The 27,669-nt window shown below is 28.6% G+C and overlaps 2 protein-coding genes across 2 annotated transcripts; both read right to left on the bottom strand.

Moving 5' to 3' along the window:
• Positions 1-64: 64 nt before the first annotated feature.
• LOC136969914 (transforming growth factor-beta-induced protein ig-h3-like) lies at positions 65-20,370 on the bottom strand. The gene is made up of 19 exons (XM_067264227.1): positions 20,154-20,370; positions 17,681-17,709; positions 17,386-17,527; positions 12,553-12,767; positions 10,048-10,228; positions 9,870-9,968; positions 9,687-9,797; positions 9,105-9,590; positions 7,772-7,986; positions 7,507-7,693; positions 5,743-5,844; positions 5,171-5,281; positions 4,980-5,087; positions 2,472-2,861; positions 2,015-2,226; positions 1,445-1,631; positions 1,273-1,374; positions 1,068-1,178; positions 65-327 (listed from the first exon to the last, which is right to left on the bottom strand). The coding sequence occupies exons 1-19, from the start codon at positions 20,224-20,226 to the stop codon at positions 239-241; spliced, it is 3,150 nt and encodes a 1,049-aa protein (XP_067120328.1). The 5' UTR covers positions 20,227-20,370; the 3' UTR covers positions 65-238.
• Positions 20,371-23,219: 2,849 nt separating this feature from the next.
• Positions 23,220-25,548, bottom strand: LOC136969903 (tripartite motif-containing protein 3-like). The gene is made up of 6 exons (XM_067264216.1): positions 24,510-25,548; positions 24,170-24,361; positions 23,962-24,105; positions 23,680-23,865; positions 23,455-23,612; positions 23,220-23,385 (listed from the first exon to the last, which is right to left on the bottom strand). Exons 1-6 carry the CDS (start codon positions 25,534-25,536, stop codon positions 23,227-23,229), a joined length of 1,866 nt encoding a protein of 621 aa, XP_067120317.1. The 5' UTR covers positions 25,537-25,548; the 3' UTR covers positions 23,220-23,226.
• Between the last annotated feature and the right edge of the window lie 2,121 nt (positions 25,549-27,669).

Genomic DNA, 27,669 nt, shown 5'->3' with positions numbered 1-27,669 from the left:
TAAACGGTAAACTAAAAACAATTAATAATTGCAAATGAAATCATTCATTACGTAAAACTTATCTTGTGTTAATTCAATTTTATTTTGTACATGATTTTAAATAAAATATAAAAATAATCTTAATAAAGATTGTATAGAGTACCACATAATATCACTATTGGCATGGCTGGGCCATTTCTTTTAAAAATGAATTTGTGATGAATGAATAGTAATGAAATCCAATGATGCGGTCGAAAGATTATAATACGTCATCGATGACATGAATGACTCCGTTTGTTGTATTGATGTCAGAAAAACTAAAGTTAACCCCATTGACACCGAGGCAATCTGGAAAAAAATAATGTAAAATTATGAAACAACGTAATGTACACTTCGAAGACTTTCCGCCCATTATTGTCTTCATTAAGATACCTTTCGGAATAAATGAGGTCAAGAACGGGTCATGTAGAACAGAATAAGGTAAAGCTCTTGTAGTGAATAAGTTTGAAATGTTAAAGTTTCAATTACCAATACAGTACAAACTCGATTATCCGAAAAGGTTAAAAATAAAAATAAAAAATATGAACCGTTGTACTGTAAATACTATAGAATATAATACAGAGATCAAACTGTCCGCGTAATTGATGATCATTACATCAACTGTCGATTACAGCGCCGCGAAACTAGGTCACATATGTAACATTACTTTAAATTTTGAGTAAATTAATTTACTTTCAAATGTAGTAATTGCATTAAAGACAATTAAACTTCAAATGCATAGTGTTTGATGTATCCAAAACAAAAAAAAAATAATAATAAAATAAAATAAACGAATTATCCAAAAGACTCCTGGTCCCATCGAGTTCGAATAATTGTTTTTCCACTATAGTAAACTCACGTAATTTGTCATTTCCACATTTTATGATTATAAAACATATTTTTGTGCATCATTTATTAAACAATTAAAAACTTATTTAATAATTATTGAATAATAAAAGGGAGTGAATTTGTAATTTTTTTAAAAATACATTTTAACTTGCATTTATTATTAGACATATTAAAAATGAAATATAAAAATATAGATATACCTGGCTTATTCATAAGCTTCAATTCATGGCCATTTTCAGAAGTAAGAGTAGATCCATCTTTAATTCCATTAGTATAGTGAGTGCCTCTTACTAAATGTCGAAGAACAAATTCTAACGGAAACACAGTTTAATAATAATTAATATGCCAAATGTTATTTAAAATTACTTAAAATAATCTCGATTAATAATATATATATATATATACCCTTTGCCAAGTTAGGATCGGTAATTAAGCGATTGTATTCTTCGGAAGACATTTTCTTAAAAGCTTTCTTAGAAGGGGCAAATAAAGTATACGGTCCTCCTTCTATAAATAATACAATTGTATAAAATACGTTAAATTAAAACATACGTAGACGAAATCAAAAAGTATTTACGTTTGATCTCGTCTTCAAGACCGGAGATTTCTATCAACTTAGAAAACTGTTTCATAAGAGGTGATTTGGTAACAGTTCGGTGCATATTTCCTACAGGAGGAACCAATACTTGATTGACAGGCACGATTTTGACATTTCCTACTCGAATAGGTGGTTTAACTATTTTCGCACCAGATGCAGTAGTTGCCTGAAAATAATATACTTAAGTTATAGGTTAGACTTGCAAGTAATTTAAAACTATAAATTATTTCTCAACTCCACGTGATTTTAAATTGAAATTTTGAAACATTGAAATCATGACTCGACTTTCAGTTAAGTACTTTAAAATGATAATGAAATAGTGATGACCCAAATCGTGATTCGAAGTCATGACATCTCTAAGGTTAATACGTTATTCTTTATAATGTATTATTTTGTTGACAATTAAGACAGAAAAAATTCATTTTTAAGGGAAATTATCTTACAGAAAATAAGATCGATTTTCAATTAAAAAAATATAGAAAAACTGAAAAAATCAAAATATGTACAAAAGTAATCTCGAGAGAACAAAGATAAAGCGTAACTACTCACATCTTCGTATTTATTAATACGAATATTTTTATTAGGTAACAAAGTAGGCAATGTCGCATCATTGGGAATGTGATCCGGATCGACTATAGAAGGAACAATGTGATGCTTTAATGTCTTTTGCAATTTCTTTGGCTGCTTCTTCAGAGTAGATCGAAGCGTTGGAGGAAGAGAATTAAAGGCTTCGTCGGTGGGAACAAATATTGTATATTCATCTGAAATTAAAATGAGTAAAATTCTATTGGATTTTTTAAAATTTCTTTATCAGCTAAGATGTAAAATAGTAAAAAATTAAATCATTTTCCAATTGTCTTGTTTTTTTTAATGAAGGCACGGAATTTAAGAAATTACAAAGTCATATAAGTAATTTCATAAAATTTACAATGTATTTTGCTATAATAATTATTTCTAAACTCACAATTTATAAAACGAAAAAGTTTTATATTCAAATTATACGTACTGCCATCTTGAAAACTATCTAAATATCCAGATTGATTGAGTAAACCGATGAACTCATCGATTCCTTGACCCATAGTGGCATCTAAAATTGATGGCAATGTAGTTGTAGGCAAGTCGGTCGTACTCACTGAGCTACTTTCAGTAGTTTCAGTTGATAATAAAACAGTAGTAGTTTCTTCAGACGCACTAGTAGTTTCTACAGGCGTAGTAGTAGTTTCTTCAGTAGTAGTAGTATCAGCAGCTAAAGTAGTTATAACAGATGTTGGACTACTGTAACGTTCTGTGAAATCAGTGGAAGAGGGGATGGTTGTTACTTCAGTCTCTGAAATTGTTGAAGATAAGGTCGTGGAGGGAGAGGTCGTGGTTTCAAACTTTGATTCGTCGATAGGACCTAATAAAATTTTATCTACAATATATAATACACTCATAAAATAAGAATTAATTTATACAGTACTATAGTAAAACCTGAGTAAGGCGGAAACCTTCCAGAGATGGAAAGATCAAATAGTTTTTTTAGGAAAACGATTACAAATGTTCTCTGAACAAAGTGGGTAACAAATGCTCATAGGTTCCAACTATCAGAGAAAGCTGGAACCTGTGAGCATTTGAAATGTTATAATTGAGGCTAGAATAATATAAATGTATTGTTTTAAGTGACAAGAATTAAGATCGATTTATTCCATTATACAAAGTACTTCCATTTGTCTGTCTGAGACCCATTGCATTAAGGACTGTCCTGATTGAGGCTCACTAATGTTCGATTGTTTTATTAAAAACTCAACTATGCCCACTTATTTATATGTAAAATTTTTACAATATACGCACATCTCTAACAAATGGTAACACGCGTAAATGGTAAAAAAAAAAAAAAAAAAATATTTTTCACTCAATTCCATAAAAGTATAAAGAAACATTTTTGAGGAATTTGTATAAGTAATAGAAAAGAACAGAAAAGTGGTAATACTACGTCCTGTCAATGGCGAAAAACCTGTGAGACACGGAAAAACAAAATAGACCCGTGGAGTTCTGGCTTTAGCAAGTTTTTAGATCTTTTATTGAATCAGGAAATAATCTTACATAATATTATTATTTATAACTGTCACTTAAAAACAACAAATTTATATTATTCTAGCCCCAATTATAACATTTCAATAACGAATAAACAATTAAAATAAAATTATGAACTATAAAAAAAATTTTAAAGATAAAAAATGCTTGGGTCCTGTCTTAGTAAACTTGAAATAAAATATACAAATTACTTAATTTAAAAGTCAAAATGAGAAATAGAATATAATTCAAACTCATAAATAAAATTAATTTTATTATATTATCATTTAGAGGTAATAAGACTATTTATAAAAAGGAATGAAATTATCATCATCTTTATCTATCGATCTATAATAATATAACTTAAGGTTGACGTTGTAAATTAGTGCCACTAAATGCATATTCTATTTTATTTTTTAAATAGTCATTTTAAATTTCAGTAAGTAGAATATTTTCATATAATAAAGTTTCCCGTATGACCTTACTTCTTTCTCACTAATGTTATAGGCTGCTTCACTTCACGAAATTTTTTTGAAATATATTCCACGAATTAAAATGCTTATCCCAGATGTTAAAGCAAGGAAAACTTTTTAAGAAATGGTTTGAATTTAACGTTTGGTTTCATTTATGAAATAAAATATAAGAAGAAATATCATACCTAATTCATTTAAATTAGCATTTTTTAAATGTATATTAAACATAAGTATATTTTTATTTGTTTATATTTAACCACTTCCTATACTAGTAATTGTTATTAATTTAAAAATAGCACATAAATTTTTTTTGAATGAAATTTCTTTGAAATTAGCCCATAGCTCGAGAAATAATAATAATAATAATATATATTTAAAGAATAATTATATATATTTTCACCAAAAAATAATAACTATTGTTTAATGTAGTTAATTTGACAGATGTTTTTTCAATTTTGTATCACTGAAAATGCTGGATACAGCCAACTTCAACGATTATTAATACTAATAATAATAATGTATATTGATTCTTCTGATTCAAGTACATTTATTTAATCCTGTCAGTAGTGATTATAATATTAATTTAATAAATAAAATATATTTACACGAATTGTTATATTAAACTAAAATACATATATTCGCTCCTATTATTCTTATATAAAAATCATTTAATGAATTGCTTTTAGATTTTGCTTATTGAATTTTTCTAATTAAATTATAAAGAATTACGTTTTTATTAAATTAATATATCGTTCAACTTTTCCCCTTCTTTCACATAATCCTGAAAACATTTTAATTATATATAAAGTTAAATTTTGGTAAGGATTTCGCAGAAGTTTAAATACATCTCAGGCTATAAAGTTCAAATTACTGAATTTCCACTTCAATTGAATAAGTAGAAAGTGTATTCTAATCAATTATAACAGGGCCTATATCTTCATAAAGTAAGAGGAAAATTATTGTAAAAATAATTAAGCTCATTTAATTACCATAAGTTACATCTTGTTTTGATATAACTGAATCAAGCAGATGGATAACACCATTTCCCGAAGTTATGTCCGGCTGAATAATCCGAACGCCATTGACATAAATTCCCTCTAGAAAAATAATATAAAATAAAACTTTTAATAATAATATTCTTTAATTATTAATTTTATTTTTAATTGCTATAAATATTTACCTGGAGTTTTTACAAAATTTAGAGCTTCGCCCAAACGAGATTCGAGATTAGAGTCAGAATCGAATTCTATGCTATAATGAATTCCAGACACAACGTGACGTAAAATCAACTCTGAAAAACAATCAATAAATTACATAAAATTATTCTGTGATAACTAAAAACTAATAATATTTTCCAAAAAATATCGCTTTTTTTCTTTGTAAAACGATAGCTTTAAATACACTGTCGAATGAATGCAATTTTAGAAGTTTTATAAAAACAGAATTAATCCTAAACAAATTTCCAACTAAAAAAGTATAATGTAGATGTATAAAATAAATAGAACATTTGTTTTTATCATTTTTATAAATTCTAAAACAAGCATTTGAATCAATTTCTTAAAATAAAGACAACTAATTAACGTTTGCACAGTGTATGAAGGTATCAAATTCAAAATAAAATTAGTTTTTGCTTATTTTGAAAATATAAAACCATTCAAATTACCTTTTAACAAAGGCAAAACTTTTACAAAAAGTATATTAAAAAAAAGTAAAAATACTTTAATATTACTATCAAAATACTTAATAACAAACCTTGTAATGAATAAGTATCTTTAAAGATTTCTTTTAAGACTTCTTCCGGAATATTCTGAAATGCTTTATTTGTGGGAACGAATACAGTTGCTACATTAATTCCTAAAAATAAAATAATTTCATAATTAATTAATTAAAATCTATATTTAAAGTAACATCACAACAACTGTAAATAACAATACAGTTTTCCATTTATATCCTACATTTTCTGAAAAAGCCATATTCTGCAGAATATATTTTAAATTCATAAAACAGAATAAATGCAGGGGAAAAAAGTTCTTTGTTCTAATTTTTCTTAAGTCTATTTGACAGCAATGCAATAAAGTACAGTGTCATCTTACTGTCGTTAAAGATGAATATTCGCTTCTTTCTTACAATTTATCATGGGTAACACGGTGTACTCGTGATAAATTGACAGAGACAACATCTTCACCCTTCATTATACCATCCAGTCGCTGTGAGTCGAGCATGCTCGTAATGGATAGAAGTGAAAGCAACCACGTAATACGTTTCTACTAAAAACCATTTAATTCATTTTGATGTAGAAAGTTTCTTATACCAAATGTCATTGGCTTCTTTCTTCTTTGTAAATTTATTTCAAAAATATTTTCGCCCTTTTCAAGCAGGAAAAACAATGACATTCGTTATAAGTTGTCAAATAAAATATTCATTAAGCTTATCTTATTTCGACCTTTTCGATTAAACCTTTGTGTGTTTGCTGGCAGCTGTGTTTTTAATAAATTTGCTATTGATCTCTTAATTTGTTCTTCATATTTTTCATTCTTTCTTACTGTACATGCATGCAATTTTTTTTTTCTATCCAGGTCTTGAGTGTTGATACAACGAATATGACGAATTCCAATTACCTCAAACTAAAAATGTCATTAGTGATGTCATATTACTCTCGATATATTAAAAATCTATATTATTGGTTAGTGTATTTCTCTATATATATATAGAGTAAAAAGTACAGAAACGATTGTCTGACATACTTATAACTCCTTACTTTGTGATGTATTTACATAATAACAACCGCAATAACGTGTGATTGCACTATAGTGATGAGTGGGAGACCCCAATCTCGAAAACCACGACCAATACAAACTTTTTTTCTTCAATTTTTAAAAAATATATTAAAATTTTTTATTATAATTTATGTTACTAATGGATTTGTATCGAGAATATAAACGTTAGACTTGTATGTGTTATTTTAATTTGTTTTTAAACATGTATACATCATACATTATTCGTCAAGACCAATCATATCGAATTTGAGAAAAGTACTGTATTTAAAAAGGTAATGGTTGGAATAAATAATTTGTCCCAATAATTAAAATTCAAAGAGGGTGAACAAAATCCTGCCCCAACACACAAACATCCATACACACAGAAAAAAACCCCCGAATTTTTTGCATTTCTCGACGTTTCTCGGTCCTCTGAGTCCAAAACTGTAAAAATTTTGGAAGGGAGGGTAATTTTTGACCGATTGTCATACTTTTCCTGTTATGTATAACAGAACAGGAAAAGTAAAAATGATAAAAACTTCGTATTTTTTTTTTCTGTGAAAGTTTTTGTAACACGGTAAAGAAAATGAACACACAATATCTTGTTAAAAACAATAGCGATTAATAACGTTGTGTGAAATTTATCATAATTTTGTTGTTATTTTCTATGTTTACAATTATATTTAGGTTTATAACATAAATATGCTTATATTAATTAATTATTACAACTGACATGTAAAAATTATATAAAATAACCTACCTGAAAGTAAATTTTCTAAATTCGCCTGCCGAACGAGGTCTAAAAATCTAGTAACTTCCGGTCGTTTTTTCAAATCATTTAATATATTTGGAGCCGGTAGAGGATAGAAGATCCTATTAATTATATAAACGAATCCATTGATCACCCGAGACGTAGCTAATACTTGTGCACCATTTATCAATATCATCTATTAAGATATAAATTTACATTAATACGAACTTAAATTATACAGCAATATTTAATTAAGTATATATATTTACTCTACCTTTCTCCTTTTTAATACATTTACAACAACAGGAACACCGTTATACGTTTGTAAGCGATAATTATTTTGTAAATCGTTGACTGGAATATTTCTAGCAACCATGTGACATAAAAGAACTTTCTTCAATAATTGCACGTCATTTTGCATTTGTTGCAATTTGTTTTCGGGAAGTTTTTCAAAAGCTTCGTCCGTTGGTAAAAGTGTTGTTAATGGATCTGCAAATGATAATTAATTTAAAATTTAGATGACGAGAAGAACAGATTTGAAATTTTATTTAGATTTATATTAACTTTAATAAAATATTATTAAAATAAATCAGCAACGAGTTGCTTAACTTTTCCGGCAATATTTAAAATTTTGGTGGCGCAATCCGTTATGATATTTTACTTTTAAAAACTGTTTATATTTTTAACTATTACAAAATGACAAAAAGCTTAATTTTCAGGGTAGGAATGAGTTTTATAAAAAATTGTGAATGCTAATAATGAGTAAAATCGTCATTACGTCCGAGATACATACGATCCCCATTATCTCTCCACCCCCTCGACCTTTAACCTCCTAAATTTAATAGATTCAACACCCCTAACACACAAACCTACCTGAAAAATTTCAGAAATTTTCGACAAAAGCCACAGGAGTTATTAAGCTTCAAAACAGTGTGAACAAAGTCGTGTCCCTCCACACACGCTAACATCCACACAAACATTTTTACATTTACATTTACCAAAGGATTAGAAGGCCTCCACCAATAGGTATAGCCTTGGAAAAAGAAATATGAAGGGTTATAGCAGAAGTTAGAAGAATAGAAGAAAAGAAAAGAATGACAGGAAAGTGTGAAATATGAGACTACAGTGTGCCACCCGAGAGCCAATTGTATAACATCAATGAATACAAATTACAAACATATAGTTGTGTACAGAATAACTGCCTCCACGACTTCAGGCATTAGGCATTAGGAGCCCCATAACGGCTAACTTGCCTTGGTGCTCAACACACAAAACGCGTATGTACATACCGATACATTATCCACGCATACAGAAATTACCCCTGAATTTTTTTGCATTTCTCATTTATCGATGTTTCAAAGGTGTCCTAAGTCCAAAAATGAAAAAAGATTGGGGGGGTCATTTTTTGACCGATCACCATACTTTCCCTCTTATACACGACAGCCAGGAAAGTAAGATTGAAATTTTTTTTCAATTATTCGACAATATTAAATGACAAAATCAATAAATTAAATTTCGTAATATTAAAATTTATATATACTTCCTTACTGATTAAGTATAATTAAAGATAAATATTATGAAAAGAATACTTTGTAAAAAAAACTTACTTGTTTGAGAAAGTACCTCCATCAAGCCAGCTTTTCTTAATAAATTTGTAACTATGGTAAATTTCGCTGGATGACGACCCGCAATCACAATTGGAGTTTCGAGAACTTGGAGCACAGTTTTACTAGTTCGTTGCGAAGATACGGGAGTAGTAGTTGAAAAAATATAATGAATTCCTGACGTAGAATTGATCCTAGATCCGAATTCTGATGGTCTGGAATTAGAAGGCTTAATGATAATAACTGAGGATCGTGGGAGATGAGATCCTCGAGGAGAAATTACAACAACTGAATGTCTGTCGCGCTCGGGTGTTGACACTGATAATTCTCTTTGTCTCCCTCTAAGCGATGTATCTGAATTCATTGGCATACATCGACAAAGTTCTAAAAATACTTTAGGTAAAATCAGACGATTGATAACGTGAACAACACCATTAGTAACTTGGATGTCGGGTTTTACAATCGACACACCATTGACAAGTATTATACCTAAAATAAAACAAATTTATGAAGGACGTTTAGACGTTTTAAGATTAAGTAAATCAACATTAACGTATTTAGAATAAATATAAGCAATATAATAACCTCGACGAGTAGAAATAGTTAAAGCATTTCCACCTACAGTCGTAAGAACAGAACCTTTTGTCAGAGCAGGAGTATAAATAGTGCTCTCTATTATATGGTTTTGTAAAACATCTAAAATAAATTAAATAAACGAGAGATTTATAATTATCAAATTTTTAATATTATATAAATAAGAGAACTTACCTTGTAATAATGTTTGGTTATGATTTAATAGGTTTAGAGCCAAAGTAGGAAGACTGAAAAATGATTCATCAGAAGGAGCAAATATTGTGTATGTTCCTTCTAAAAGTTAAAATATTTATTTAAAAAAATAAAATAATATCGAAATAATTTTTTTAATATCTAAAAGTTTTCACAATACCAGCAATATTTTGAATAAAATTTGTTAACTGCAACAATTCGTAAAATTTCATATGATTTTTACTTAAGTAATCGATAATATTTTGATCTGTTGTTCGTCCTAATGTTCTATCTATAATGTACACCAACATAGCGCCATTATTTTCAGCATTAATAACTTGAGCTCCTGAAACTGTTTTTACCTATTAAAATTTTAAAAATCGAATAGTTTTGTTAGTTACTTATTATTAAATATTAATATTTTTAGATGACTAAATTAGCCTATTGGATTTATGCATAAATTATGAAATACAGGGTGTTATGCTTGAAAGTACCCGATTTTAATTTGCCATATAAAATGAATGGTTTAAGATACATAAATACAACAAGTGGCATCTTGTGAAAAAACTGATTAAATTTTATAGAATTCTTTTCGTATTGCAGATGGAGCAGAACTCGAATCGTGAGCATTGTTGTCCAGACATGGCTTCGCCACACGAGAAAGCATAGATCATGCCCATCAAATCTCCCGATCTTTACCCCTTAGATTTCATTCTGTGAAGCTACGTGAAACATGATTTACGCAAGTTCAATTAGAGATCTTCAGGATCTTCGGAAGAAAATCATCGTAGTCATTGCCACTGTGAAACAGGACATGAAATTACTTATTGGTGGGTTTTATAAAATCTTCAGTTAATTCATATTTTTAGTCGTTAATTTTTTATAGTCAAATCAAATTGGGTACTTTCGAGCGGAACACCCTATACTGTATTTATTGTTATTTAAAAATAATAGAATTACACGATAAAGTTCTTTTATATTAAATTTTAACGAATATTTAAAACAGTTTCAGTATTACAAAATAAAAATGTTCATTGTTTCCTGAAAAATTCGATAGGAACGAGTAATTTATTGTTGAGAAAATACAAGTAACTTGTGAGCATCCTCAAAGTAATGAGATTGACTTTCTGATAAATCAATTATTTGTTTAAAGTATACCGAACACTCGATTGTCCGTGTTAAACCGTGCACGCACGGAAATCCAAAATAGACCTCTAAATTATATAAAAAACTATTCAGAGATTTCAAATGAATAACAATATATGTACAGCTAACTCTATTATAATACAAGTATGAGTCCCAAGTTTCATAAACTGAAATGTACTGTATATTTAGTCAATAAAGTGCGGATTTCTTCTATTTTCAAAAATATCCTGTTGAATTTTAAATTTAAAACTTTAAATTTGTATGTTTAGTTCTTACATTTTTTCCAAATTATGGTATTTTAATTCTAAAACTAATAGGATATATATTTATTTAAATCTGCTATTTATAGCGCCAACTTTGCCTACTGCAAAATAATATTCCAGGACTAATGACTCACCTACGTCCCTTCGAATTGACAGTTGAGAATGATACTTTCTCATTTTACAGCAATTCTAATATTTTGAAAATGCACGGATAATCGGGAGTTTTATGTAATACTAAGTCTGTCAATAAAAATATACTCTTTCTGATAAAATTCACAGATCCAACATTTTCAAATCTATTTTTAAAAACCGATTCAACTGTATTTTTGTGATGCTATTATTATTGAATCCTGGTTTCTGGGACTGTTTTTTTTTTACATTTTAGAAACAAAAAAATTGCGTAATGCATCTATTTCATTTATTAATTAAATACTCAATCCTACAATTATTGATTTATAAAGCATTCCAGGAAAAACTGCTAGCAAACACACTGACAATCGTAATAGCTTTATAGCTTTATGGCAATAGATCCAAATCTCATAATTCCAGATCTGATTTTTTTGTTTTTTGAATTTTTTTCAGATTTTAATAAAATACTATTGTAACATTACATCATATAACTTCACGACTAAGTATAACGTTATAAACCTCCAATTTTATGATGGTTTACTTCTGCGAATGTTTATAGCGCACATTCATTCCTATTGTTGCCATCACTTGCGTTGATTTGTTCCATTAAGGAACACGGAAATTACGAGAATTATAGATAAATTTGATGGTCGGGTGATTGAAATAATGGCATCAGCCTACCGTTATGGAGATAAAATCCGAACAGAATATCCTAGAAATTTTTCATCGGCAATTTGCCTCGAGTGCATCAGATCCCGTCTCTCATCAACCATTCACTCCCATTGTGGACCTGGCCAAACCCAAGATGGCATAAGAAAAATCCCTGTTAATGCCAATAGAGCGGAAGGTCAAAAAAAAATTGTCGATCTTCATTAAAGGTCCACACATTAAATTGATAGACAAAATTATAAGTAATAATAACAATAATAGATAATTTTAAAGTACGGTATATACGATGTAAAAAACTTGTACAGAAAGTTTCACGTGTGGTTAGAATTTCTTTACGTGATTCCACCAATCTCATTACTTTCAAAATATTTCTAGAATTTATAAAATGATAAATATAATTAAATCTGGTGTTGGAATCTTAACGTAAAATGGAATTCTCTCTTATTAGCATATGATATACATTAATAATAAATACTTACGTCACCTCCGTAATATGAATTAAATCTCAAAAAGGTATTATTTAAAGTACGAATCATCTGATCATTTTCTATGTTATTTAATATTAAATGCCCATTTATCATGTGATTAAGAAGAAATTCTTCTAATTTCTGTCGGTTACTTCGTAGTTCTTGTAGTAAATTTTCTGGTAAGAAATCAAAGGCACTGTCGATTGGTGCGAACAGAGTAAACGTATCTAATCATAAAAAAATAAGTCTGTTAAAATAATTATTGTATTATTCATTTAAAAAGAATTTCAAGTAATTATACCGAATTTAAATCATAAATTTAAATACATACAATAATAATAATAGGTATATAGTAATATATTTTAAAAACCAGAAAAAATATGCTAGCAATTAAAAATATATTAATGTTCGATTTAACATGACGATTATTTATTACATTTCAGAAATATCAAAAATAGAATGTTTGAATCTTTGCTTAAAGCAAATTGTAAAATTTATATACCTTGCCGTTACATTATTCTAACATTAATATATAATATTCTTTTATTTATATTTTATTCTGAACAGTTAAACGACCTTTATTTATTACTTTATTCCGACAAATAGAGGCTGTAAATCTTACCTACTAAAGAACAGATATATATTATGCTGTTACATGGCAATAAATTATACTCGAATTATTTTTCTTAAATTCTTGAATGTTGCCAATACATTTATAAAGAGGGGGAGACGAAGACATGTCATTGAACTATATTACCAAGAAAAGTTAAAGTACACAAATTCTATTTTAAATTTTAAAAGAATGGGAATCCTTATGTCATACATAATTTTATATTTACGAAGTATCTTTTATCTTTGTTTATATTATTAATATTTTGAGAAACTAAAATGATGAATAAATGAAATGGACTAATACCGTATAAGACCAAAGTATTTCCAAATTTGACTTCGTTGTACTAGTAAATTAAATGTTAACTTTGTTGCACGACGAAATTTTTCTAAATATTTAATTTCAGCTGGTATTTTTATTCAAATTTTGATGGAATTCGTATCGTATATTTTAAAATTAAACTTAATTTTGTTGTCATATGCTGTAGTGTTTAGAATACAGACAAAATATATTAACATAAAACAAAATAAAACAATAAAAATAAAGTTTAACATACGCGGAAGGCAAACCTAGAATTTTTTCCGTTTGCTCGTTCGCCATATTGGTTGCAATTTCTGTCATTATTTCCAAGTATCTTCAAAACTTACCAACGCCTTTCCTTATTACGTAATGTCACGTCATCAGTACACGTGTATACGTACTCGAAATTGTTGATAAATTACGTCATACATCAATTATGCAATTTAACCGATCGGTAAATGATTTTATGCATTATGGTCCAACATTGATAATTTAGTAAAATGAACAATGGAAATTAACAAAAAATCTTTCAAGACACTTAAAACTGAAACAAACGAAATAAATAAAAATATGATGTTGTAAAGTGACCTAAAACAGTGCGTAAACAAATGATTTAATATATTTATAAATCGTGAATTAAAATGAAAAATTCATTAGACATTCTATTATTATTTAACATTCCAAAATAGCCTTATTTTTATGTACACTTAAAATTCCCAAAGAAATGATTAAACCAGCAATACACAGGGTGGCCACAATTAAAGAAAAAATATTCAAGACTCTTTAGTAAAACATCCGATGGACAAATTCAACAAAATTCCGTTTAAGTACAATTTGTACTATTGGATTTAGATTCATCAAGAAAAAAATCTTAGTACATAATTTCGCCATCAGGAAAAATGTAGCGCTGGAAGAATGTGAAAATTGCATAATCTCGCACTTTTTACTGACGACTTGTTAGATACCAGGAAAACGGAAAATAATTCGCGTTATTTTGATAAAAGTGACATGCTCATCTTACCGGAATGTGCTTTGCTAGTTAAGCTTCCCTAACAAAAAGGCGATAACACTAATGCCTACTTCCAGCAATAAATGATAAGGGGAAAAACACAAATGACAGTAACAAATTTTAGAAAATCAATATTTTCAAATCGTAAAATCAAATCTTTAACACTAATTATCAAGACGAGGGCGCAAACAAATTATTCCTCAACAACTTAAAGTTGCAACTGCCGTTGTAGAACAAAGAATGACTAATGCACAAGATTCCAATTATGCTGGATAATATCCAGGCAACCGTATATACCCTAAGTAAATGTGTGGAAAATCTTGCATCGAATGCTGAAGTTTTTGTCTTACAAGATGGTCTGTACTCACGAATTACTTCATGATGATGCGAAAACTCGAATGCAATTTGTTCTGACATTCTTACCTCAAATGGAAATAGATTACGACCTCTACATAATCGTCGAAGGATATGTTAAGTGACGAGATACATTTTTATCCAAACGGCAGTATCAACGTACACAATTACCGCATTTGGAGTACAAATAAGTCTTGTATGTTTCAGCAAATACTCATCGAAAGTAACAGAGTGGTGTAGATTCACTGCACCGTTTTTTGGTGTGTTGCTTAACATAACCAATGACTTGTTCCGTTACTACTGTTAGATATCACGTCAAACTACTCAACTATAGCAGCGAAAATGTCTCGATTCTACCATATTCATGCTGGGTGAGCACCACATCACACTTTAGCCTGCTGGTCCAGAGAATATTACAACAATCCATGAAAAACAAAATAATTAGTCATAAATTTTTCACGTCGTTTGACGGATCTCATCTTTCGTGGCTTTTGGTTGCGGGACATTTAAAAAAAACCTGGTGTATCAAGGACTTTGAAACAAAGAATAACGCTAATAATGAGGCAAATCAATTCAGATCAGTTGAGATCCGCTGTGAATACCTGTTCCACAGTATTTAAACCAAATTTGGTTAACTTTCATCCAATACGTGTTTCGTTACAAAGCCCTGAACATCCCATTAATTGTTGCTACCATGTATTTAAAAGTTAACATTAGAAAATTTATCAAAAATAATAATATACAAATTATAGACAGACGGCATTAAATAAATTAAAATTTTAAAAATACAGTATATACATGCATTAACATTCCATATATTATATACATACAGGAAAGTAAAATTAAACATTGACAAAATATATTTAAAAATAATTAAAACTAGAACAAACAATGTATAAAATAAATGATTGAAAAATAAATACAAGATTTTAAAATTATTGGTTTTATGATTAGGGAGGACCCATAAAACCCACAAAATCATTAAAATACAATATTTGATATTTAAAATAAAATACGAATTAAAAACCGAGCCGCTTACTTGCCAAATCCATTAACTCCACAAAACCGCAAGTAAAAACATTGATAATGTACATTATTTCTTAAAATTCTTTTTAAACTTTAAATTTAAATAAACAATGTAGTGTGTATTTTTATACACTGCTGACCATTAAAATTGCTACACCAGGAAAGAAAGCAAACAGCAGAATCATATTTACAGTATAATGGGAGGAAGACGTGATTAAATTGACAGGTAATCTTGAGGTACAGAGAACCCTCGCAGTTAATATTCGATTAAAAAACCTATTCTAAACTGGCCCGGAGCAGAATTTTTAAAAGGATGGGCTTAAAAAACACATTATTTTTCGTAAGGCAGTTAATTCATTTATATAATATTGACTTTTTTGTATTACTTTTTTATTTGAGTTTTTAATTCTTCCCAAATGGGGGGTTAAATTCTCGAAATTCCCCATGCTCACACGGCCTTGATTCTAAACGATTGGCTTAGAATTGATTTTTAATCTCACAGTCAATTAATGCCCAATGGAAAACATAAATCGTAAACGATTTGAACCGGAAGAATGCATGTTATATTAGTAACACTATACTAAATGAAGGAAGTGTATTAAAAATTTACATTATCAAACAATTAATTATCATTGAAAGATTAAAATAAACGCACGTATGTTCTGTTTTACGCGAAATATGGTGAAATTTTTACTTAAAACTACCGAACATCAGCTGATCACGGGTTAGTTCCTGACCAACACGCTGACCACGTGGAGTTTTCCAAATTTTCTTCAGATGTTCCATTGCTTTATCCTATCATCCCATTCTACTCAATTAAAAATGATCAAATATTGTTCAAAATGATAGGAACTTAAAATAGGCCAACTTCAAAATTAATGTATGTTAAATAGTGATCAAATTATAATACTCAAAGTAAATTTTCATTTATTTAATTGGTATTCATACACTCTTCTTGAAATTATTATTTTTTAAATCTGATACACTACAGAAATTTTTTTCTTCACTCGATGCAAATATTTCACTTTTATTGTTTTCAAAACAAGATTTATTGATTACTACAGGTTGTTCCATAAGCCTGGACCCATAGGAGTTTCTCTTGTTACCGTTTCTTTCATTACATGGAAATCATGTCACTGACTACGGAGGAACGAATTCAAATGATCTAGATGGGGGACCCGCAGTCGCCGAGAAGTAACCAGAGAATTCAATAGGGTCCATCCAGAACTCGGACCAATCGCGTGTTAGTAAGCTAATCGCCAAATTTAAGGGTCCCACCATCAAAATCACTTGAATTCGTTCTACCGTAGTCAATGATACGGTTTCCCTGTCATGAAAGATACAGATGTTCCCTCTAATACGAGAAACTCTTATAGACCCTGGCTTACTTGACACCTTGTTTTAATCTTAATATAACTGCAATATATTTTGAATATAACAATAAATAAAATGACAAAAAGTTCGAATTTATACTCGAATATATATTTTTCATTATTTAAATATATTTACTTTAATTTAGTTATTTAATAACGTTAAAATTACTTGCCCAAACTTAATATGTAATCATCCATTTCAGCAGAACGTAAGAAAGAGCACAAATTATGTAGTCCGAGATTCGTGAGAAATTCATAGTAATTGTTCATGGTGGGCGAATAATTATTTTCAGGAATCGCAGGATGAACAGGGTTCTTCAAAGAAAAAAAATATATATATATATAAGAAGTTTATGAAGTATTAAATTTAATTTAAAGATTAAAACTTTATAAACATAAAGATTCCTTCTTCTCTTCAATGGTAATGGAAAGGATATCTTGGAATAGAAGAATGGAAAGACAAATTACCTCAGCAAGTCCTTTATCGTATCCATAATCTGTATAAAATAAAAATGAAAAAATATATAAATTTGTGCGATTTTACTGGCTTCAAAATAAAATAATTTAACTTTAATTAATATGATTTATGATTTTCATTGTCTTTACTAATGACGCAACTTTAGTTTCGATGTAGAAAATTTCTAAGAAAATAAGATTATTTTTTATTTTTTCTCCTCACGTTTTCTAGATGTCATTTTGTTTAAACCAGGGAAATCCTAATAGGCTTTAATTTGATTTTGATTTAAAATATCCGAAAGTTATCACGAATCCTGTTTGATGTAAGACTTTTTACACAAGATTTCGTGATCGATCCACGTTGCTAAAATATTACTAATAGCTTCTAATCAAATTTTAAATTATTAAATATTTCACATGTTTAGTAAAAAGATTTTTCCCTATAACAAAGGGAAAAATCTTATTCCCTTTGGCCAGACTGTAATAAGAAGTAAATACATTAGAATGGAACGTAAGAATACGTATTTCGTATAAATACAATTACAAAATATCATGGAAAATCTCAATTTTACGTATAAAGTAATCTATCTAATAATTTATTTGTGAATTATAAATGATTTTGATACGGACATTTACTCTTAGTCACTAATGGATTTCTATGTAGGCTACGTAATCGGATTTCCTCGATGTAGTTTCATTTACGAATTACGTAAAGAGGTCTCCACGAATTAAAATCCTAGAAAACCTCTTTACGTAACACAACTTTTTAAAATGAGTTGAAGGCAAGATAATAGGTTTTATAATTCGCTATAATTAGAAAAAATAAATAAATAAATTTCAAATTAAAGTCGATTTTCGTTTTATTTACTCGTCGCCATTCTTCACAAATTGCAATGGAGAAATGTTCTTGTATCATAAGCTGATTAAATTATATGAATTTAATAAATGTAAAGAAAAGTAAAAATTCCAATAAATAAGTAGAAAAAATCAATAAGAACTTTTACGTCATTAATTATTCTTTTTTGGGACTGCAATTTGGGATTTTGTTCACCCTCTTGAAAGCTTAATAACTTCTGCGCTTTTTGTCAAAAATTTATGAAATTTTGCAGAGATATTTGTGTATTAGGGGATTGATACTATTAAATTTTGGTGGTTAAAGGTTGACTTGGTGGAGAGATAAAGGAGTAGTGTATATTTCCGGGTAGGGTCGGACTTAATGATGATTGTACTAGTTGTCAGCATTTACAATATTTTATAAAACCCATCCCTGCCGTAAAAATTAAGTATTTTGCAATTTTATAATGATTAAAATATAAACGTTTTTAATAATAAAAATGATAACAGATGGCGCCACAGATGCAGTTTTAAATGTCGCCGAGAAAGTTAAGCAACTCGTTACTGGATTTTTTAAATTTGGGTTTGTACTTTCCAAAATGTTTACCTTTTATATCGTTTATCACCAAAATCTTTCACAGATATTGTGTTTTCAGTATTTATCTATTTATTTTATTATAAATAAATAAAAAGAAAATGAAATATTATTAATGAATATTATTCATTCTGGAAACATATACATAGTTATTATTAAACCTTATTTCTATACCTTTTTCATCCATTTAATCGTTTTGTTATAAAATGTATTTAAAAGTTTAATAGTAATAAGTATATTTAATAAACTAATGTACAGAAACTAAGAAATTTATAACAATTGTTTTTTTTAAATATTAATTTTGAGTCTAATCAATGTTGTCTTGTACAGCTTGAGGCAGAAAAATAATTGAGTTAAATTCAAATTTATCCTGAAATAATTATTCAAAATAGGGGAAAAGAAGAATTAAGCATAATTAATTTTATAAATGATGGCGGTGTGCATTTGAACAGGGCAAATGAAGCGATCTTGCAGAACTATTTTTATAATTGAACATCCCTAGATTCGCTGACTGGAGAATCATTTTTTAACATTATCTATATTTAATAATACTGATTATAAAGTCCACACGAAAGAATTATTTTAATTAAATAAGCGTAAAGAATTTTCTACATAAAATATGTAATGTTGCATTTTAAAAAATTCATATAAGATTCTATAATGAATGTGTATAATAATATAAACAAGATATATTATTTATAAACTCTATTATTAAATAAATTGTATTTAATGTAAATAATATAAATTATACTATATTATAATATAAAGTTAAGTTATTTCTGTTAAAAAATTTATTCATTGCTACTATTAGAATTAAATTTAGAATTATTACTATTGCATTTTACTAGAAAATAATTTATTTAAAATTATATTTGATAAATGAAAGTTCAATTGTTTAATCAACCTTTTATTAATAATTTAATGCTTTTAATTATTACCATAAATAATAATTATTTAAAAAAATTTTGAACACTCATTTCTTTAATATAAATAATTGTTCAGAATAAAATTTAAAAGATAAATATATATTAAATATTTAAATAAGAGATTATTTACCGTGAGTATCCCAAGTGGTAAGAGTTCCTTGGAAAGAAGTTACAAACAGTAAGTAGCAGCAGACGAACTTCATGTTGATAGGGGAATGAGTCTACTAGCGACATCTGCACTTTCTCTTATTTATTCCCTCAGGTGACGTCACTGTACCCACGCATATTTCCGTCTGGATGAGGAACAATCTCACCTTGACCTTCGAGATCGAAAGTTTATATAAAGGTTTGACTCTTATTTACAACATTAGTAGGCCATATTTAAATGGAAAGTTTATGAATCAGGACAAACTTGAATTAAATTTGTATTGTTAGAAATTAGATAATAAAGAACACTACACGTGGAATTACATAAATATCGTAAATTATTTACCTTCTCGTAAATATTCATTTCTGTAAAATGGAAAGAAATTAATTCTAAATGAACTTCTTATATTTAAATATACATTTTTAATAATTAAAAGTGAAACGTGTTCTCGTTTTAACAACTGGCGCCAATATTAAGCATCATTATTAGCATCTGCTTCACGACATTCCTCCATCAATTCTGTGGAATAATAACTGACAACGTTACCTATCCCAGTATGAAACACGCTTTGCTTATCAGGAATGTGAAGTTGCGAATCACGCTTGTCCCTGACACATTTCTGTATGGTTGCATTCAGGGTCAGATACCTTGAGAGACGGGGTCGAATAAGGTCAAACGCATCCCTGAGATCATTGTTATTTACAGTATGTTAGCTAATGTATTCTATTTTAAAAAAGAATAAGAAACAATAACAACAACTTACTATTATTTGTACAAATTACACTGTACCGTAATAAGCAGAATGGTTATTTAAACTGGTCTTGTCAACTAAATATATTCATGTATGCTTTCATGTAAAACATTGTATCTGCTTAAAAAAAGAAAAAAAAAACATATTTTATAAATTATTTAGAAACTTATCGTAATTCTTAATTGTTTTATTGTAATTTAAAATCATGAAAATGCCAAAATCAGTCATAAAAGAATTTTTTTGTACACAAGATAGTACGTCTTACACACAGAATCGTGTATGAAAAAATAGCCTTTTGTGACATAGGTCTTAAATTTTAAAAAATATATGATCTAATCTTTATGTATGAGAAAGAAATATTACAATGACATCATTTTTTTCCACAAAACTTCACTTTCATGTAAACCTATTCCTTTTAAATAATTCCCCTGTTTTAAGAATAGGTCTATGTGGAAATATTCAGAAACAGTGATTTAAAAATCTAGTGTTGAGCATAATAGTGCATTCTTATTGTTAAATGTAATCCTTCCGAAACATTAAAAACATTATGTTACTTGGCGTTAAATAATTAGAAAGATCAGTTTAGTAAGATAAAATTGCTTCGATATAATGAAGCAATTTTATCTGGCAAAGCTGACACTTCTTTTGTGTGAAACTGATATAAATTTTGCATTACGTCTATTATAAAATGGAATTGTTTTTATAATTATTTTATTGTATAGCTAAACTTGCTAGCCAGCATTTAAATTTATTCGTTTCTACGATGGCAATGGCCATGTACAAGGTTGAACACTTTTCCATTAACTGCATTCGATTTAACACTTAATTTTTGTTGTAAATAAAGGCAAATTTTGTATTGAATAAAAAGTTTAATTCTCAAATTTTCATTTAATTTTTATAAATATCACAAAATAATTTTATTTGAAAGCAGACATTACGAATTTTATGTTTAGTAGTATTGTTTGTAAATATTAACAGCGTCATTTTTAAATTGAAACAATAAAATTCAATTGATAATTTAGATAGATAAATAAATAAAAAATCTGTAAGAATTCAGTGTTAATTTTTTATTTGATAAGTGTAAATTTTAATTATAAAATCTGATGATCCTTTACTGAAGATAGTCGATGTAACTAAAAGTTCTATTCTTTAAAATGTTTTATAGTAATTGATAGATACGCATGTATATAAAGTTTATCAATAATTTTTACGAATTATTGTATATTTATCTACTAAATTTTCTCGTAATTTTTTGATAAATTTTATAAAACATTTGACTTTAAAATATACAAGAATATATTCTTCCATCACACTAAAAACTTCTCGTCCGTATTTTCTTTACGACAATTATTATAATTAATTTTCAATTTAAATCAAACTTGGATCACCGACCTCCAGGAAACTTTTGGGAGTCACCTGATAATCTTCTTTTTTTTTTTTTTTTTTTTTTTTTTATGCAACCAAGAATCTTATGGATGTAGGATAGATAAGTGGTTTTTAGAGTATGGTACGAGTTCCCTAAGGCTATGCACGCTCTCATTAAGGAGATACGTGAGAAAAATTCCGTAATGGAGATAAAAGATTTCTAAAATACTCCACGCCACGAGAATAGAGGTTAATGTGTATCATGAGACAGTTTACAATATTGTTAAAATGACAATACATTGCAGAAAAACTAGAATAAGATATACAAAACAATATTTCGAATAAATTACAGCAAACTAAACCGAAATGACAATACAATTTTGCACTATAAAAAGAAAACAAATAAATATAAATTTCGCTAGATTTCACGTATTTTTAGTTTTTAAATGACAAATTTTTAATAAAGAATTAGAGAAATTTTTAATTTAAGTTAGTTTGTAATATGTAAAAATTATTAAAGACGTTTAATAGTACTAATTATATTTGTTAACTATTAACTGATGTAACTTATAACATTTAAAGTTTATAAATGTAATAAATTAAAGCTTGAAAATTAGTAAAATTGAAAAACTGAAGAATAAAGTTTAATATTTTCTTTTAATTGACAAAACGGTACAAAATTTATATAGATTTAACAGTTTTAAACAATACTTTTTATGATACATTTGTTAAGTAATATGTTATTAATAAAATAAAAAAATACTAAGAAACCTATCATGAAATATCACTATATGCTACTTAATAAACTAAACATTATTATTAATAATTTATACAAAGATTAAGTAAACAATTTAAGGAATACATTAAAAAATTGTAATTATTCATTTAAACATTTTAACTAAGAGAACTGTATAATGATGCATATGTGAAATTATAAAATTAAAACGTATCCGTTTCCAGATGATAAACAGCTAAACAGTGATCAAAAGTATTGAGAACATGTAAGCGCCCGTATTTAGTTAATGCCATGTCGAATGGTTTATAAATTGGATGAGATAATGTGACAATGCCTAAGAAATCTCCTTCCCAATCAAAAACCTAAAAACGAATTTTATTTAAATTTATTGAATGTAAAGTTTCCATAGAATAATTTATTAAATATTTTACCTGAATGCGGTCATTCCCGGTCTCTGCTATAAGCATACTACCATATGGATCTAAAGCAATACCAGACGGTCGAATCATACTCCCTGGAGATCTTCCGTAGCTACCGAACGTTTTAATTAATTTACCATCTAATGTAGTTTTGTAGATTTGACTCGTACCTAATAATAAAAACTGTTTAAATTTAGATCATTCATTAAAATAATTAACTTTTCCTTTTTCACATACCAAAATCGGATAGGGCAACTTCGTCGAAATAGGAAACCATATAAAGACATTTCGAATTTCTTGGTTTACCGATCAATGGTTCAAAAACATTACTACATTCCAATTTACCGCTTTCATTAAAAACTAACAAATTATTCGTAGTTTCGTCCAATGTTATAACTTGCTTACTCTCCGTTACAGCAAGCCCTAAATATTTAAAATAAATAGTTTATAATTTTCAGAATTCTATTCGTTAGTGTTGTGTTACTTCTATATTAATAAATGAATTTTAACGAGATTTACCAAATGGTTTCTTAAGTAATTCGTCTTGAAAACTTCTTATATAATTTCCATTATGATTAAACAAATAAAGACCATTATCGTCTCTAATAACAATATTGCCATCTACAGTAGTAGAAACTGATGACGGTTTTTTGAACATGACTCCTATTTAAAAATTAATTAATTACAAATTTTCTTTTCATTTAACAAAATTTATTTAATGATTTACCTCCTTTCGCTTGTTGAAATGAAGTTTTAGGTTTCCCATATTCATCCAAAATCCATACTAAATTATGTCCTGTATCACATATAATAATGTCATTATTGCAATTCACTTCTATTCCAAAAGGAAAGTTTAGATTTACACCACTGCTTTCGGATATAATTGCAAGCAAATGAGCATTAACTGAAGGAATTATTCCTGTAAAGAAATATAAACAAACCATAAAATTAACAAGAAGCCATATTTGTAGTTTTTCTACACGGTTTCGGAATCATGAAAAATATTTTAAATGTTTTTTTTTTAATTTAAATAGATTTATTTTAGATATTTAAATATGCTTCCTTACTGTCATTCTCTGGTTTTTCGTCATGCAACAATATTTCATTTCCTTTATAATTTTCATTGGTACCGAACCAATCTTCAAACCAATCTTCGTAATTGTATTTGGCATCTTTATTTTCATTCTTTTCTATTTTATCACTATAAAGCGTACTGTCAGAAGCCGGTTTTTCTTCTTTAAGTGGAGAGCATTGACTTTTCTGCTCAATAAAAATTTTCAACGATTCATCTTCATTTAGATTTCTATCACGTTTATTTACATCACCCAAACAAGATAGAGAGGATTGTATAGAATTCTTGTCTTCTATATTTGTCAAATTTTTATTTCTTAACTTGTTTTCGTTTGCTTTTATATCTATAGCAACAGGGCTATTTTTGATAGGACGACCATAGAGCATTATTTCTATGAAGTATTTGGAATATTTATCCAAGCGGAAGGAGAAAATATAGGAACCATCTTGTTTATCAACAATTTCAGCCAGCTTTTCTCTTCCACTTTCATCTTTCATAAATCCGAAAAGCGAAGATATTAGAGAAGGACACCAATCTTTTTCGCTTTTAGCGCAAACAGTAAATTCTTTTCCAATGTCGAATTCTTCTTGTACAATTACCAAACTGAAGTCTTCTGGTTTAGGTGGAAAGCATTTAATATAACCGAAATAATATTTAGCATCCGATGGGTTTTCTGCTTTGAACTCTAATTCAGCACAACATTCAATTTCGCTATCGAAATCAAAATGTATTGCAGAAATATCTCCGGATTCAGACGTTTCAGCAGCATCTTCCGGACTCGAAAAATTTTCGAATTTCTTTCCCAAGTTTTTTAAAAATTCTAGTTTACTTTTAAAAATTATTTCTAAATTACGTAATACATTTGATTCAACCTCTTCTACAGTTGCCTCTATTGTTTGCCTGGCAGTATAGTAATTTTTATCTATTAATGCTTTTGCATTCTTTATTTTTCGAAACATTTGATTGTTCGTTATATATTCTTTGACGAAAGCTTCGCGACTCTCTGATGACATGTTCTCCATCAAGACTACACTGAAAATTGATTAAATACATTTGTAAAATCAATATATGATATATATATATATATATATATATATATATACACACACACGCGCACTCATATCCAAAAAACAAGCATGATCGTCTAATCCATAAATAGGAATTCAGATAGAGCCTACAGAATGATTCACATCGGATTAGACGATGGTGCGTTATCCTATGGGCAAAAAGGGCAATTGCTGGCTCCCAAACCAATCTTTTATTACTGTAGTAAGAATATCGAAATTTAAATTTGGTGCGATATCTGCGGACCCTAGATTGCTGGTGTGGTGCAGAACTTAACCCTCCTATTGGAGATTCCTCCCAAAAAATTCTGCCGAAGAAAAATGCTTGAAGTCAACACTGTACATGGTGGTCCCTAATTCAAATTTGCCTGGACCTCATAAAACTATCACGCGCAATTGGGATTAGAATCTGATGAGAACAAGAAACCCCGTACAGTCCGTTGAATATCGTGGGAAGAAACCATTTTGAAGTGATGGTATCATAGTCTGGACCGTAGTGAGCTCACGTTTTTTGTCTTGTTACTGCAAGGTGAAAAGAGATGAAGTTTTTGGAACCCACGTGAAATTTTTCCGAAGAGATGTAGGTGCAGATTTAATTTTCATGGACCTCCACATAAGGCTACACTCGTCAATAACTTTCTTGACAGTGAGGATATTCGTCCACTGAAACAGCCAGCGAGATCATCAGACTTGAATCCCATAGAACAAATGCGAAATGTTCTAAGAAGACAAAATTGCATCTCGTCGGCCTCCACCAAAAACACTTCAGGAGATTACTCTTATTCAAGAATAAACTATACTCCCAAAAGGGCTTATAAACAATGTTATAACTACCATAAGCGATCGCTCATGGTGATTATAACGCAATTAATATAACATATGGTTGCTTCAATACTTTCTGTGCAAAAACGTTTACAATACCTTAGTATTTTTTCTTGTTGACTTTTATTTAATATATAGATAAAATTTTTGTTTTTCATTGTTTTGTTGCATAAAAAACCTTGTGCAAAAAAGCTATGCTTGTATCGATACATTAAGTTTTGCACTGTTCTGATTAGTAGTTCTTGAAATATGGGCGAAATTAACGGTTATGTTTATTTTTTAGACACAAGTGTACGTATTTAAAATTTTAATATTGGTTATCACAAATATAACAATTTCGATAAATATATAAAATAGAAATTTATATATTAAATTTATATATTAAGTATAAAATGTAACATCATTTTAACAATGTTTTCTATTTCTTTATGTATGTTATAAATAAAAAAATTAAAAAGCTTTTAGAAATTATCATAATCTAAATGTAATCTTCGAAAACATTTCATACTTCTAATATGAAGAAAACATCTGGTTAATTATTCGACAATATATACTGTACACATATACTCACTCACTGTACATATGTACAATGAGTAAGTATGTTATGCAGCCCACCCACGACATAAACATCAAAAACTTAATGATGAACTTCAAGTGCTTGCAAGATACAAGAAAGACATCGGCCGTACACGAGGAGTTTAGCCGGCAGAAAAGAGAGTAAGGAAAAGAAGAGGGGAAGGAGGAGGGAGAGGAGATAGACAGTAGAGAAAGGTAGGATCCCTCTGAACGGCGTACATATGGCTACAGTACCCTCTATGTTTGATGTTGGAATGCAGTTTTTAGGCTGCGAGGCCGTAGTCCCCCGAAGGGTCTAAAAGAAAACCTGAGTGTAGCGAACACCAATAATTGAGTGCCGCCACAAATAGCTAAGTGTAGAAGTTAGTACCAAGTGGCTGTTAGTTAGGAAGACATATCTACTTAATACTAATAAAACTGAACGCGATCGCGAATCTTAATACTATTTAACAGGTAGACAGACAACGCGAAAAGCGAACGAACACAATGACAAACTAGTCGAGACGAACGAACACAATGACAAACTAGACGAGACGAACGAACCGACAGAGACAAACAAACAAGACCTCAAATTTCATTTATTTATTTGTTTGTTTTTTATTATTTTTTTATTTATTTTATTTCATTTATTTATTTATTTTTAAACGTTAACTTACTCACTAACTAAACTAACCTATCATAATCTAGGACGAA

The sequence above is a fragment of the Centruroides vittatus genome, unplaced genomic scaffold, assembly GCF_030686945.1.
Source record: "Centruroides vittatus isolate TY-2023 unplaced genomic scaffold, ASM3068694v2 contig_1042, whole genome shotgun sequence".
Taxonomy (NCBI): Eukaryota; Metazoa; Arthropoda; class Arachnida; order Scorpiones; family Buthidae; genus Centruroides; species Centruroides vittatus.
Note: the sequence above shows the minus strand (reverse complement) of the source record. Positions and strands in the feature narration are given on the sequence as shown.

Excerpts from the sequence above, each read along its gene's own strand:
- LOC136969914 (XM_067264227.1), bottom strand. The coding sequence starts at position 20,226 with ATGAAGTTCGTCTGCTGCTACTTACTGTTTGTAACTTCTTTCCAAGGA. Across the intron at positions 17,528-17,680 it reads ACGATAAAGGACTTGCTGAG|AACCCTGTTCATCCTGCGAT; the intron begins GTAATTTGTCTT and ends TTTTCTTTGAAG. Across the intron at positions 5,282-5,742 it reads AGATACTTATTCATTACAAG|AGTTGATTTTACGTCACGTT; the intron begins GTTTGTTATTAA and ends ATTGTTTTTCAG.
- LOC136969903 (XM_067264216.1), bottom strand. The coding sequence starts at position 25,536 with ATGGAGAACATGTCATCAGAGAGTCGCGAAGCTTTCGTCAAAGAATAT. Across the intron at positions 23,866-23,961 it reads ATTACTTAAGAAACCATTTG|GGCTTGCTGTAACGGAGAGT; the intron begins GTAAATCTCGTT and ends TTAAATATTTAG. Across the intron at positions 23,613-23,679 it reads AGTTGCCCTATCCGATTTTG|GTACGAGTCAAATCTACAAA; the intron begins GTATGTGAAAAA and ends TTTTATTATTAG.